Here is a 13,511-nt window from a genome sequence, read left to right as displayed (position 1 = left end):
GCTAAAATATCTTTATGTTTCCCCTTTTAAACGCAGGGACATCAAGCAACTAACAACCTCCAACTTTTGTTTAAAAAGATATACTGTGAAAATTTACAATAATCCTTGGTCTTCCAAGAAAACAATCCCAGGAAGACTAGACTTGAAATTTAAAACTTGCTAAGGCTGTTAGGTAAATGGAAGAATAATCAGCCCTTTCTAGATGATAAAGTCTCAGACTCTTGCTATAAAGAAGAAAGGCACAGTCATGTAAAGGTGATAGGTACAATGTTTATTGGTTTTTTTTTTCTTGAGAATACCAAAAGGAAGGAGTTAAACCCCAAAACCAGAATAATTTATTCCGTGAACAACAGAACCAATGAAGCCTGAATTAATCTGGTTAGTGTTCTATATCCTGGACCAACAGAACACAAATCTGCTCAAAACAAGGTGCAGCATCTCCCAGGGAAGGTACAAACCTGAAACTCTTCTCTATTAAACCACTGAAATTTAGGAAAATTTACAACTAATAAATATCGGCGAGACCCTTGCCTTTCTGTCAAATGGCTGATCTTTTTCCTATCTTCTCAGTCTTTAAGACACAAGCTGCAAAGCCTGATTTCCTCTAAGACAAATTTCCCTAAAAGTACTAAGTAAACCAAAGACAAATTCAGCACATCCTCTACCCAGCTGTACCTCCTCTAACAAAAATCCCATCCCCTTCGCCTCAAATTTAAGGAATTTGAGTCTTCATGAAAACTCGGCTAGCGTGCCTAAATTCTCTGTGCTGTCAGCAGTGACAATATTTGACTCTGAAGGACATTATTTATGAAGATGGGAGAACAAAAAAGGGAAAAGCAAACAACATACGTTTTTTCTGTTTCACAGCTATGTTTGCTGTGATGGTACTTAAGCACTCTGCTTTCTGGTGGCCCATTTTGCATAACACTAGAAAATATTTTCAAGCAAATAAACAGAGATTACCATATTTTCTCCTCCCTTCTGCTGAGCAGTCTGAGTGAAGCCTGTCACGAACAGCTCCGAGTGACGAACTATATAATCTGAAAGTCTGTCTTCTATATTCATGTGAAGAAAGCTATCCTAACAGCTAAATAGAGCCACAAGTAGTACACTTCTATTCACAGTAACAGCTCATCTTTTATTCCAGACCAAAGATCGGAATTAAAAAAACCTCACACCCACAAAACTCAGGGGGAAAAAAAAAAAAGGAAACAACCAACCTCCCCATGTATATAACTGAGAATGTAATTCCATTTGCAGAATGCATGAAATGCTGCAGTGAAAACTGCTTCAGTTACTAAAATACCTAGTTATAAAATTAGATCTGTTCTAATATATAATTAATTTTTAAAGTAATCTTCTCCTATACACTTCACAAAAATGTTAATTTACCACCCACAAGTGCTTCATCATCATCATTACCACCACTAAGGAAATTATTCTGAGCACTACAGAAATACGTAACCTATAATTCTAACAAGCTTTCGATCTATTTCTGAGAACAGTACTACCTTGGACCTCCACAGCCACATTTCCACATTGACTTTCACAGTCCAGCTTCAAACTGATGACAAGCCAGACAGTTCCCATCCTTTCCCGAGATGGAAAGCAGCATTAATTTGGGGCTGTATTCTTCACAGCTAGCAATTCTCACAAAGTTCTACAAAACTCATACCGTGATCGTCTGTGATTCTGACAAACCAGTGCACAACTCAACTTTCTCATAAAGCCCTGCTTTCACCAAAAGTGGAGCTGGAAAAAAGCACATATTCTTTTCTAATTAAGAACCTGTAACGGATGTTTTTGATAAAACTTCCTAAATTTATTATTTTCATTTACAAGATTTACTCAGACATTTGACTATGTCTTATAGTTTTGAGAAGAGGTAAGCTCCTGTTGTGAGGCTTATCAATCCAAACTTATTATGTTATACTTAAGAAATGGAAATTCTTATATAAAAAGTTTAGTAAAAAAACATTTCCTTTCCCATCACATCACTGCTTACAAACATGAAAGGAATCTGAAGGGCATTTCAGCTGGCTTTTTGAGAAAGAAAGGGAAGAGACACTCAGATTCATTCTGGAGAACAACATTAAATCCATTTTAAATTAATTTCTCTCATATCTTCCGAAAAGGAGACTTATGATTAACATCAAGTGATTGAACCAAGCCACTAGATGAATATATAGCTTAAAGACAAGATCTTACTAAAAATTAGCCCAGGACACTGCAGCAAAAAAAAAAAAAAAAAAAGAGTGCAAGGGTGGGGTGGATAGAGATGACATGAGCACTAGAATTATAAAGAATATAAAAAGGCAGATAATAAGGTAGATGCTTCTCTGGTCAGAGAGAAAGAATATTTTAAGCTATCGAAACTGAAAAATACTATTTTATTATTAAACAGGTAACTTGTGAAATTCACTGCCTTAAGTGTTGGGCCTAAGTAAGGTGTTAGCAAAACTTAACAAAGATTCTACACACACATGCACTTATATATACATGTATATCTACATATACTCATACACAAATGAGTAACCTCCAAATTGTGACAATGACCAGAACGACACAGTAAAGTCCTAATTCCTATGGCACTACCAACTCCACAAAGTTTCGAAACCAAAACCACTCTCAAATATGAGTATTTATTTATTACTCATAATTTTAGTGAAAACACTATTCCATAATATAATTCAGTGGCAGTAGCAGCACCCAACTTTAAGGTCTCCTGAAAGAGTCTTAAAGTACAAAGAGACCTTAGATTTATTTTTCCTTAAAATCCTCACAATCTACACAAATTTACTGCTAGAACTTCCCAAAACCTTAGTACATGCCTGAAAGAAAGCAGCTGATAATACTACTGCAGGAGGAACACAGTTGTTTCAGAACAGATGACCAAATGAAAACTGTTCCATAAAAGCAGTCTAAAAAACCTGCTCTCTGAATGTAATCTCAAAATACAAGTCCAGGTGTCTCCACATCTATCACAGTGCTGTGTGAGCCTCATGCAAGGAAACCCTGTAGCCTTTAGAACCTTGCACATAAAATTCATTTTCAATTCACAGAAGGAATTGTCAAAGACAAGCTGCGTGCTCCCAGCAATACAGTGGTGATTAAGATAGCAGCCAAATTCTGCCCCAAGATTTATTAAGCTGACTGAAGAGTGGACTTCATTACTACTAGTTGCATCTGAACACAAAGGAAGTGTATGTTCTCCTCAGCCAAATATATTCCAGCCATAACTGTTTGACAGAGGAAAATAATGCAGGCAGGTAAGGCAAAACTTATGTCGTTATGGACCGTGAGAGTTTTACACGGAGCAAACACTGATGTCTTAACTAGACATTAAAGAACTCATCATGAACTCCATTTTACTTGAATGTAGTCTCAGTGAGCCTGTTCTCTTTCAAAACTCCTCTTTCATTAGTTTCAAGTATTCTAAAACAAGTAATCAGTACGCAAAAAGCAGATATAAATGAATTATCAAGACATGAGAAAAGCCATGATCCGCATCTCATTAACCATCCTCAATGCTTTGGGTACATTTTACATCTAGAGTTACAAGTAACCCTCATATACTCAGAAGTTCTCATGAAAATAACTTCTGCGTCAGTAAACACTTCCGGCTGATTTAAATAACAAGCAATCTTCAGAATAAGCAACAATTTTCTTACTATAAATCCTGAGAATCTTTGAAAAACCTTCAAAATTCGCTGATTTGTAGGAGGACCTCAAAAATTCACAGAGTTCATAATTAAGTTTAAGATGTACTGTTTTCCCATCCCCCTGAAAATTCACCCCAAGCTATGAAGTCTCACGAAAAAACATCATGTCACGCACAGTCAAAAGTTTCTTGTAAGGCAGTCATCAGCTATTTTAAAAGACGCTTTCTGTTCTCAGTGTATTTCAGACAGCAGCTACAGACCTCAACCCAGCTGCTGCTCCAGGCAACTGGTGTCCAGTCACCACAATAACAGCTGAAAGACTCTCTTGTAGTTTCACGAACTCCTCCTGGCGCAGACTTGGGCACAACAGAAAAATAAACCAGGTCTAGTTGGCCAGGATTTGGATAGCGAGAAACAAATGCATGTATGAACAATTCACATAGCTTTTTCCAGCAGAGCTCTCCTCTGCCATCCTGAGCACTATATAAGGTCTGACTCTCATTTTCATCTCTGTATACAGAACAAAACTCAATTGCCATTACTGAATGGGATTAAATAACAGTAAGTGTCAAGGTTGCACGAGTGATCTCAATTCTATTCTTCTAAGTCTTCTTCACACTTTCAGTTTTGCAACCTACATATTTTTTAACAGCTAAATAAATTTAACTTTCCTCCCTACTTCTATAAATGCCTTTTCCAAAAAAGATTTGTAGGGAAAAAAGCACTTTGTTTTTTTATAGAATATCCTTTTTTTTACCAACTTAAATAATAATTTACTTCTGCTTCATATACATGTCTGTTTTTTATCTTACAAAGAAAAGGAATGGACTTAAAAGCACTGTTCTATTACCATTTTACAGATGTACAAATACAGGTGATGTTTTTTGAAGATTTCAGTAAGATTTCTTAAAATAAAGTGATACAGCTAAGGAAGTGACCGTGAATTAATAAAAAAATCAAAATAGTTTTCATTGTTAAATCACTTACCATATGTACTACTTCAGGATAAATAGGTTCTGTAATCACATTGCGATTGTGTGTGATATATTCTACCATTTCACTTAAAGCTGCTCTTTTTACTTCCTTCCACTTTAGGTCACTTAGTGGATCAGAAACAAAGTCAAAAAGTACACAACACTGTCGTAACTTCTGGATAAAAAGCTTTTCTTGATCAGCAGGAGGAACATCTGAAAAATGAAAATAATTGGTTATAAATTATATTGCAGTGGACTTTACTCTTCTCCCCAGTTTCACTTTCCAAGACCCAGGCATAGCAGCGTTTAAGACTACAAGTAAGCTTTCTGAATCTTCAAATAACTTTCAGGAATATAACAGTCCAGAGTATGAAACCCAGTAAAACACCCTGCACATGACAGGATGGTTTAATGAAATCGCAACAGTGATGCATATTTGCCTTTGCCAGAAATAGACACTGCATGGAAAAAATACATTCTTGGAGAAAAAAAAGGCCTCAAGCAATGCCCTGAACAGCTCAGTTTGTGTAAAGAATATTATGCCACATTTGCAGAAATACTCTGGGCTTAATATTAGACACAAATGGGTGGATCTTAATTTTCAGCATGAGATTTAAGTCAGAGCCACCTTCTAATAAACCCAGGAGCTGCCACCTCACAAAGACCATTTTTATATCAAGTGCTTCCTCAACACAACTGGCTGCAGAGACCACATCCAGTCACAGAATCACAACTCAAGGGTTTTTTTAAACTCCATTAGCACAAGAAATACTTAAAGAAACTAGAGCAACATAGCAAGGTCTTCAACTACTTAGTCAATCTCTAACACTATTCTGAATGTTTGTTTCAGACGTCCAGGTGTTAGACCTGCATTATCCATCTATTCAAGCACTCACAAGAGTCTGACCGGCTAACTGCGGCCAGCGCTGCAAAATGAAACACTGGTCTTCTAGAAAAGACCATACTTAATGACCAAGATGAATATAAGATACGAGAAAAACAATACATTTTAAAACAGAGTAAACATCTAGATTGATATTTACTTGTTGTTTAACCATCACTCCGGTGTAGCTCATAAGAAACTATTTTGATTTCTTTCTTCTGTGATGCTTATTAAAAAATTTCACAGGCTTCAGATATCCTCAGAACAGACGACTCCATATTTAATTACAAACAGAAAAAACACAAAAAATCCCAGAGAGGGAGCATTTGTACTCTTTTGGTAACACTCTATAATTGTCTACCATTTTTATACAGACACTTCACCATTTGATACAAAGGTTGCCTTGCCTCATACACTGTGTGTGCAGTGGTATTTTTATTGTTTGACAAGGATATCGAGGCCATAAAAATAAAATTCGGAAGTTTTTAGCTCCCAATATTCAATTCCTGTGTGTTACAACTTAATTCTCCCTACTGGTCCTCTAATTCACTGTTCAGCGCTTGCATGCAAAGCGAAATTAAATTGCACAGTTCTAACTTCATACACAATTGATAAACAATTGCTACTTTTGTCATCAGTATTAGCCAAAATAATGAACCTTCAAAAAAGTGAAAAATATACCCATTTTGACATAAATCCATCAATTATTATTTGAAACTAAAGTAAGCTTAAATCACCAAGTCAAAATGTAAAAGAGTAAGTTTAGGTTACTGTTAAGAAAGAACTAACATTAGGACTGCTGTTTACAAATATTAATATGTTTGCAAATTAAAATACCTCCTCTATGAGACTAAGAATTCAACAGTTATAGAAGTTATGTCTTTTAAATTCTGCAGAGCTTCAGCCTCGATACCACAAAATTCTGCCTGTGATTTATTTTCCACTTAAGTAATCCCATGAGTAGTTAAGATGACTAATGCATGTGAAATTATAGATCATTATATGCAGAAAGAACTTTCAGTATCAGGACCTTAACTTCCAATATTTAGGAAACACTAAAGTAACCAGCCAGAGGTAAAGAAAAAGTATCACATTTTGACAGCAGCAACAATTCATGTGCAATTGAAACAGTCACAAACACAGCACTGACCTTAAGACAAGAAACATGAACACACCAGAGAAAAGCCTGCACAAATTTACACTGTAACACACTTTGTTTTCTGCATAATGACTTTATTGTTAGATATGAAATGCTAAGACAACAGCATGTTAAAAAACAGAGTACAACTAGGTTGCCTTTGTAGATATTTCTGCAGTTTACTCTTACTTCTTCCAGTTGACGACTTTTCTTTTTCCTTAGGAGTATCATATAACACTAAGCTTTTCATAAACAGAAGCAGCAAGAGCTACTGTCAAAGGCTTTCAGGTAGCGCTACTGCATGCAAGCACAGAAAACCTAGCCCATGCACATACAATCTCATAAACCAGATGTCAGACAGATACCTACTGTCCAGCTGATCGGTTACATACCATGAGCTGCTCTCCTTTAGCGCCTGACAAACTTCTCCTTAAGATAACAAAAGCTGGAGTAGTTCCTCCCTCCCCAAGAGAAGTTGCTTTCTAAAGAACTTTTCTTATAATACAACTGGAGGACATATTTGGTTTAAAAGAGCTAGCTTTGTTTTATTTTTTAAAGCTACGTATGCTAATTGGTCTGAAGATTAATTCCAGAAAAGAAACAACTGTAAAGTAATAACCCTGAAAACATACAGAATCAAATGTAGAATTCATGAAAAAAACCATAACCAGTTACAGACTTAAGTGTTGCCAAGACACCTGGCACAGTGCAGACTTAAAGAACTAGAAAGAAGGCACTGACAGGCACCCCTAAACAGAGCAACACCTTTGTGGTAAATAAACCAAAGTTCCTGTCTAGCGTTGTGAACAAGCCGAGGGTACTTCAAGTCACACAAATTTTGTATCTGAACATACACACTTTTGTTTATTTGGATTAAAAACTAAAGCAACAAATAGTTTCTCCACGAAAAAAGAATATTTAATTGAGTACCTCGCATACTGAAAGACAGCCAAATTTATAACCTGAATGTAAGAAGTCTTGTATCCAAGTGGTTGGAGTGGTTACCTTTTCCCAATTAACTGTAAAATGGAAACGGTTCAAACTGAAGTGCAACAACACTTACTTCACTTGAGGATACTGTGCTATGAATGTGAAACTCCACAAAATCCAAAGCCTAAATAGAGACTATAATCATACAAGTAATGGACATACAATTAAAGCAATTTACAGTACACTAACCTGAATGGGGAGGAAGCATTAAAGCTGTAATTACACTAATCTCCGAAGTTAAAGACTGACGACTAAAAGGGTCAAGAAACACCCTCAGGAGGCAAGCCATCTTCTTCATCATTTATTTTGAAGTGGCTTGAGTATTTTAAGTATCTCAGTCATCCCTGTTATTTCAGCAGAGAGATGTTCTTCATACTGACTGACCTAACGAACCACGTTTCATCAGTTCGTGTGCACTCCTCCCCATATGAGTATTCATCAACAGCTTTCAAGTCTGCATCTCAAATCTCTTGTGGTAGTTGCCTGTGAAGTACCTGCTATCAGATCAAGAACATCCCTCTTTTTAAGGTCTGAAAGGTTTCTGTATGATTGAAAAGAGAAGCTGGCTAAGAAGCTGACCTGAGTATACTACAATTTTTGTGCAGAGAACATAAAACACACTTGCAGAGCAACTTTGAGATAACCCAAGGAGTCATTTTTCCTCAGCCACACACCAGGGGCTACCTGTCTACACTGTTTCGGTTAACTGCACAGCAGCTTCTACACCCTCCACCTCAAATAAGTGATAACCCCCGATTTCCAAGTGCTGAAGTTGACTGACATATTTGAGGAGACTGTCATAACACAAAACTTGCCACATTCCCCAATGACTAGGGGAAGGCCATGATTATTCAGAAGCAACTCTACACAATTATTCCAAAACTGGCATTTGTAGCTATTCACTGAGCAATATTGGTTTTTTTTTTTTAAACACCCCCCCCACCCAAATATCTCCCCCCAAATCAAATAAAACCAAACATCTCATTACCCCCTCCCCTTCCATTTGCTAACCACTATTTACATAATCTCCACAGAACTTTTTTCTGAACAGTGGCACTAACTAACATAACCTTAAGGATCTTCATTTGATCCAAACGCTTATCCCTATCAATAATCATACTTTACATAAGCATAGCTTCTGGTCTCTTACTGGAGCAGGAGCAGAGTTTTCCAGATCCACAAAGAATTTCAGTCCTGCATTTGCACCAGATGTCCAGCAACTCCTGACATAGGTTTACACAAACAAGTACTGCAAAGGCATATTTTATGCCTAAATCTGCATTATTTATCCTGCCTGTCTTTTTTATGAGATTGGAAAACACACCAGATATCAAGAGAAGGTAGGTACTATGACAGCAAAGAAGCCTCTGGGTCTGAGGGATCAGCTTTTTGTCTTTTTCAGATTTTTCAGGGTTTCTTTCCTTTCAGTCCCAGGGTAACGGATAGATCAACTTACACAAAAAACCTAGAGACAGAAGCTCTACCCCTTCTATTTTTACAGTACTAATACAGAAGTAACTATTCATTTTAAAATCTTCAGCATTATCCTACACTGTAGTCTTGCCACATAAACTTGTCAATGAGTATAAAGTATGTTTCTTTCCACTGTGTATTCAACGCCAGCTGCACTTTTATTATCAGACTAAACACACCAGTAGCTCATTGCGAAAGGCAGCGCTTTCAGTCTGTATCTCAGTTTGAAATAGCCAGGGAAAGACCAGGAACTCAGCTACCGACTGCCATAGCAGAACACAGATGATTGGTTGTAAAAGCTAAAATTTTAACAGTCGACTTTGAATGAAAAGTGAGTCCTTGGGAGCCTCATAGACATCTTCAGCCATTCTTACTGTGAGTTAAAGCTAAATGAGCTCCCTGCAAACTAACTGTTCACAATGGTAACTATCCTCCCTCCTTCCTTGCTTCTCAGGCAGGATGTGGCAACATTCTGTACCCAGGATGGACTTAAGAGCACCCTGAGGAATCACCATTATTTTTTTTATTTTAAGTTACAGCACAGCTGAAGAAATAAACCATAGTTATATTCTAAAAAAACCCCAAACAACAAACAACTACTTTCCTCTGGGTAACTTTTTTTATATTCCTTCAAGTATATATATAAAAAAAATAAAATCACATTTTTAGATTTGTATTGTAATTGTGACATCATGTGACTTTGATGACTGATCCATCCTCTACCTTTTTCACAGAAACCCATTTTTCTACTACAACAATTTAATAGTAGCTGAATGGAGGACAAAAGGCAAGGCAGGGTAAGTAGGTGACACAGATGTCACATAAACCAGCTGTTTTCTAGCACAGATTGTAACTGCTAGAACTTTAAAGGTTTTAGATAGTGTTAGATAGTGTTTAGATAGTTTCTTTTAGGAAGAACAGTTGATACAATTTCTATCACAAAACGCAACTTGAGGTCAGTAAAACCCTCTACGTGACATCATTCTGAAAGCAGAAAACAAGAGGCATGGTTTATAATTTGCAGAAAATCCCTACAGAAGATGAATTTTCTCAGTTACGTGAGCACTTCTTTCCTCATATATAAAGGCTCAGCAAAGGTACCAGTTTTGCTCAGCTGATAGCTCCCCATTTTATTAAAAAAATAGCCTTTTTTCTTTGTAACTGTCAGATACACATGGCTACCAAACTATGATCACACTCATCAGTAAAAAAACACCAATTTCCTCCCATTTTAAATGGGCAGCCAAATTTTGTCATAAACACAGAGGTTTAAGTCAAAGAATACACAGATCACCATAAAGAAGAGAGGGAGCATGTGCAAAAACAAGTCATGGAAAACATAACTGAAGATCACATGCTAAAAGGAACTACTTCCTTAGGACACTGGTGCAAACATCAGAGTGTGTAAGGTTAACCCTGCTTGCAAGTAGATAATATATCTATGACTGGACTTGATGATCCAAGAGGTTTTTTCCAACCTGGTGATTTTATGATCCTATGAAATGGGTTTGCAAACCTACTGAAGGGCTAGGATTTTTAATGGTATGGAAAAACAACATTTAATTGTGAACCAAGGTACTACCTAGAATGCATCATGAAGTATATTGATAACATGGTCCCTTCGGCTAAAAAGGAATTACTAGCGTATTGCAAATTTGATGTCTATTGGAAAAGCAAGCAGAATTAAAGCTTTAGTGAAACTTCATAATTTGCATTATTTAGTTGTACTTCAACACAGGCAGTCTAACATCTTCCATTGTCTTCCTAGACATTTCAATTGATAGTACCATGGCAGCATTTTTTCAAAGAATAAGTAGAGTTCAGCACCTTGAGTAAGAGAAACAGAAATCGCCAGACATTGAGGCAGAAGGATTGCAACACATGAGAAAAAAAGCATATAACCTGTTGAAATGTGAGTTACCAGAAATAGCACTTTTTCCAGAACTAGTGATCAAGTCCTTAAGAGAAGAACATAAAGACAATTACAGAAAACTACAAAAGAAGATTAAAAAAGCTAGCCTAACATATATGATAAAATTCTATTTTAAGTATTTACCTTCTTTTGAAACAGTTCAATTCCTACCCTAATTTCAAGCAAGGAGTACTTTTCTGGGTTACAGAACTTAATTGTTGTTGCATTTCTATTATTTCATAGACTCACTGCAGTTTTCACTGGTTTTATCAAAATCATTATGACAATAATTAAGACTACTTAGAGATGACATTCCCAGTCAACAGTATTCTAGCCTAATGCATGATATTGGAAATAAGGAGGTGGTGCAGGAAGAAATCCTTCAACTCATGCATGGAAAAGTTTAATTAAAGCTATTACATCTAGCAGCACTTAAAAATTAACTCAAGGAATACAAGAAAGTGCTATAATTATATACAATATGCAACACATTTTACACTATAACTAGCAACCCTGGGAGTGGGAGTTTGGCTGCACATAACTCAAAGCAGGCAAGATATTGCTGTATGCGTACATTGGAACAGAAAATACATAAAACATACCACTGTTTATATTGTTTTATTTGTAACAGTACAGATCCTCTAGAGAAGAAAAACAAGAAAGAGGACCACAGCTATCAAAGCCACAGGAACACTCAAGGAAAACCAGACTGCTTGTACTAGACTGGAGAGCACAAAATATAAAAATTTTAAGTGGCACAGAAGAGGAACAAACTTCTGCTCTTTATCTCACCAATGAGCGATAAAGGGACGCACATGTATGTATGTGATGTAGTGACATAAATGTGATGTAGTGACATAAAAGAACGCAGGCTTACTCCAAAAGAATTGAGCTGCAAGTTTAAGGACCTTCTCTAACAACCATGTATACCTGTAAACATTCCTACAGAGTACTTCTCAGTAACTTTTTGGGGTTCTTTTGGAAACAACCCATATCCTGTCAGAAACAGGGCACTGATGATTAGATGGACTTCCACCCTGCTCTACAACAAAGCTAAGACTCCCAAACAACTCCTGATCAATAACAGAAAATATTTTACAGGTATGTAAGAGGTTCTGTAACAATTACAAGAAAACACTATTCCAACCAGCTTTTATCAAAATAAAGCTGTTATGTTCAAGGCCAGTTAGAAGGTGACCTGAGAACTGCAGGCAGATGCAACAAGGCAAGTTCCAAGCAGTACCTGTTACACTGACTGACCCTGTCTGTATCAGCTGCCTTTACGCAGCACCATGATGCTCAGTAGCAGCCCAAGCATTCAGGAGACAGGGGGAAATGAGAACCAGCTGAAATTACTGGCTACATTCACTCCTCTGCTTTCAAGGAACTGAGCTGCTGCCAGAAATACCTTCTGGCTGTTCTTAACACAACGAACTTGTAATTTTATTTCTCTGCATTTGGAGAAACTGCACTGTTCCTAACTGCTGCGTTTTCACATTTGGCAACACACCCGAAAGACCAGCACCGAAAATATGACAACTACGTCCCTACACATTGACAGAAAATAAAGTTTAAAAACGATGCTTAAAATTATACATTTATGGCACATCTTCTACCTAAAATTCAAAAGCAAGCTGCATTTTACTTTATTTTCAAGCCGTGCAAAGTTTTGAACGTTCAGGCACTCTGATGGTTTTATTTAAAGCAGTTTTGTTTCCAGCAAACAAGTCCTGGTTAGTAGTGAACATTCAAGCTTTATGTTTTTACTAAAGCACTGATACTGCTTCAGTGCTGATCTGCAGCCTGGATCTAGCCATAACTTCATCTAGGAAAAAGTTATTTATTTCACCTATGACAGCTTGCTTAGGAAACTAGTCTTAATCATGACACTGATATGGGGAAACGGAAGAGAGGAGCAAGATGTTGGAATTCATTAAGTAAAAATGTACACACCATCTAAAATTTTCAGTTTCTACATAAAGAAACCTCTTGGCTAAATTTTCATTCAAATGAGTAGATTTTCATTAGATTATAAGTCTTTTAAAGCAATATATTCTTCCATTTAATGGGGAAAAAAGGCTTTCAGAATCAAACTAGCTACTGTTAAAAAAAAAAAAAAAAAAAGTAAAAAAGCCACCACTCAAAACCACCACAACTGAAGACAGCCTGAAAGGAGTGAACAGCACATGTTTGTCAGGCCTGAAAGTAAAGCTCAAACCAGGTGCTTCACAACACTAATCCCCTCTAAAAACTACAGTTGTTGGGGAATCCAGTGCTGAAGGTTACTGGTGATGGTGGCCATTTCCTACATATAACACTAAGTTGTGGTTTTGAGGACAGAGAAACTAAGTAATGACATTTAACTACTGAAGATTTAAGACATGAGATTTTTAAGAAACAGAAAAAAAATACTATTTGGCATAGTTTTTGCATACTAAACAACATGCGGCATTGAAATTCCTTCCAATAACATGTTTTC

At 36.6% G+C, this 13,511-nt stretch overlaps 1 protein-coding gene across 2 annotated transcripts in view; it reads right to left on the bottom strand.

The window, feature by feature from the left end:
• Window positions 1-13,511, bottom strand: part of PPP2R5C (protein phosphatase 2 regulatory subunit B'gamma) — a 79,635-nt gene that overhangs the window by 24,654 nt on the left and 41,470 nt on the right. For both annotated transcript variants that reach the window (XM_069858825.1, XM_069858826.1), the window contains one exon: window positions 4,650-4,849. In XM_069858825.1, coding sequence (XP_069714926.1) covers window positions 4,650-4,849 — 200 coding nt within the window. The remainder of the gene's footprint in view (window positions 1-4,649; window positions 4,850-13,511) is intronic.

This window comes from Phaenicophaeus curvirostris, chromosome 5 (genome assembly GCF_032191515.1).
Source record: "Phaenicophaeus curvirostris isolate KB17595 chromosome 5, BPBGC_Pcur_1.0, whole genome shotgun sequence".
Taxonomy (NCBI): Eukaryota; Metazoa; Chordata; class Aves; order Cuculiformes; family Cuculidae; genus Phaenicophaeus; species Phaenicophaeus curvirostris.
This window is presented reverse-complemented; position numbering and strand designations above follow the sequence as displayed.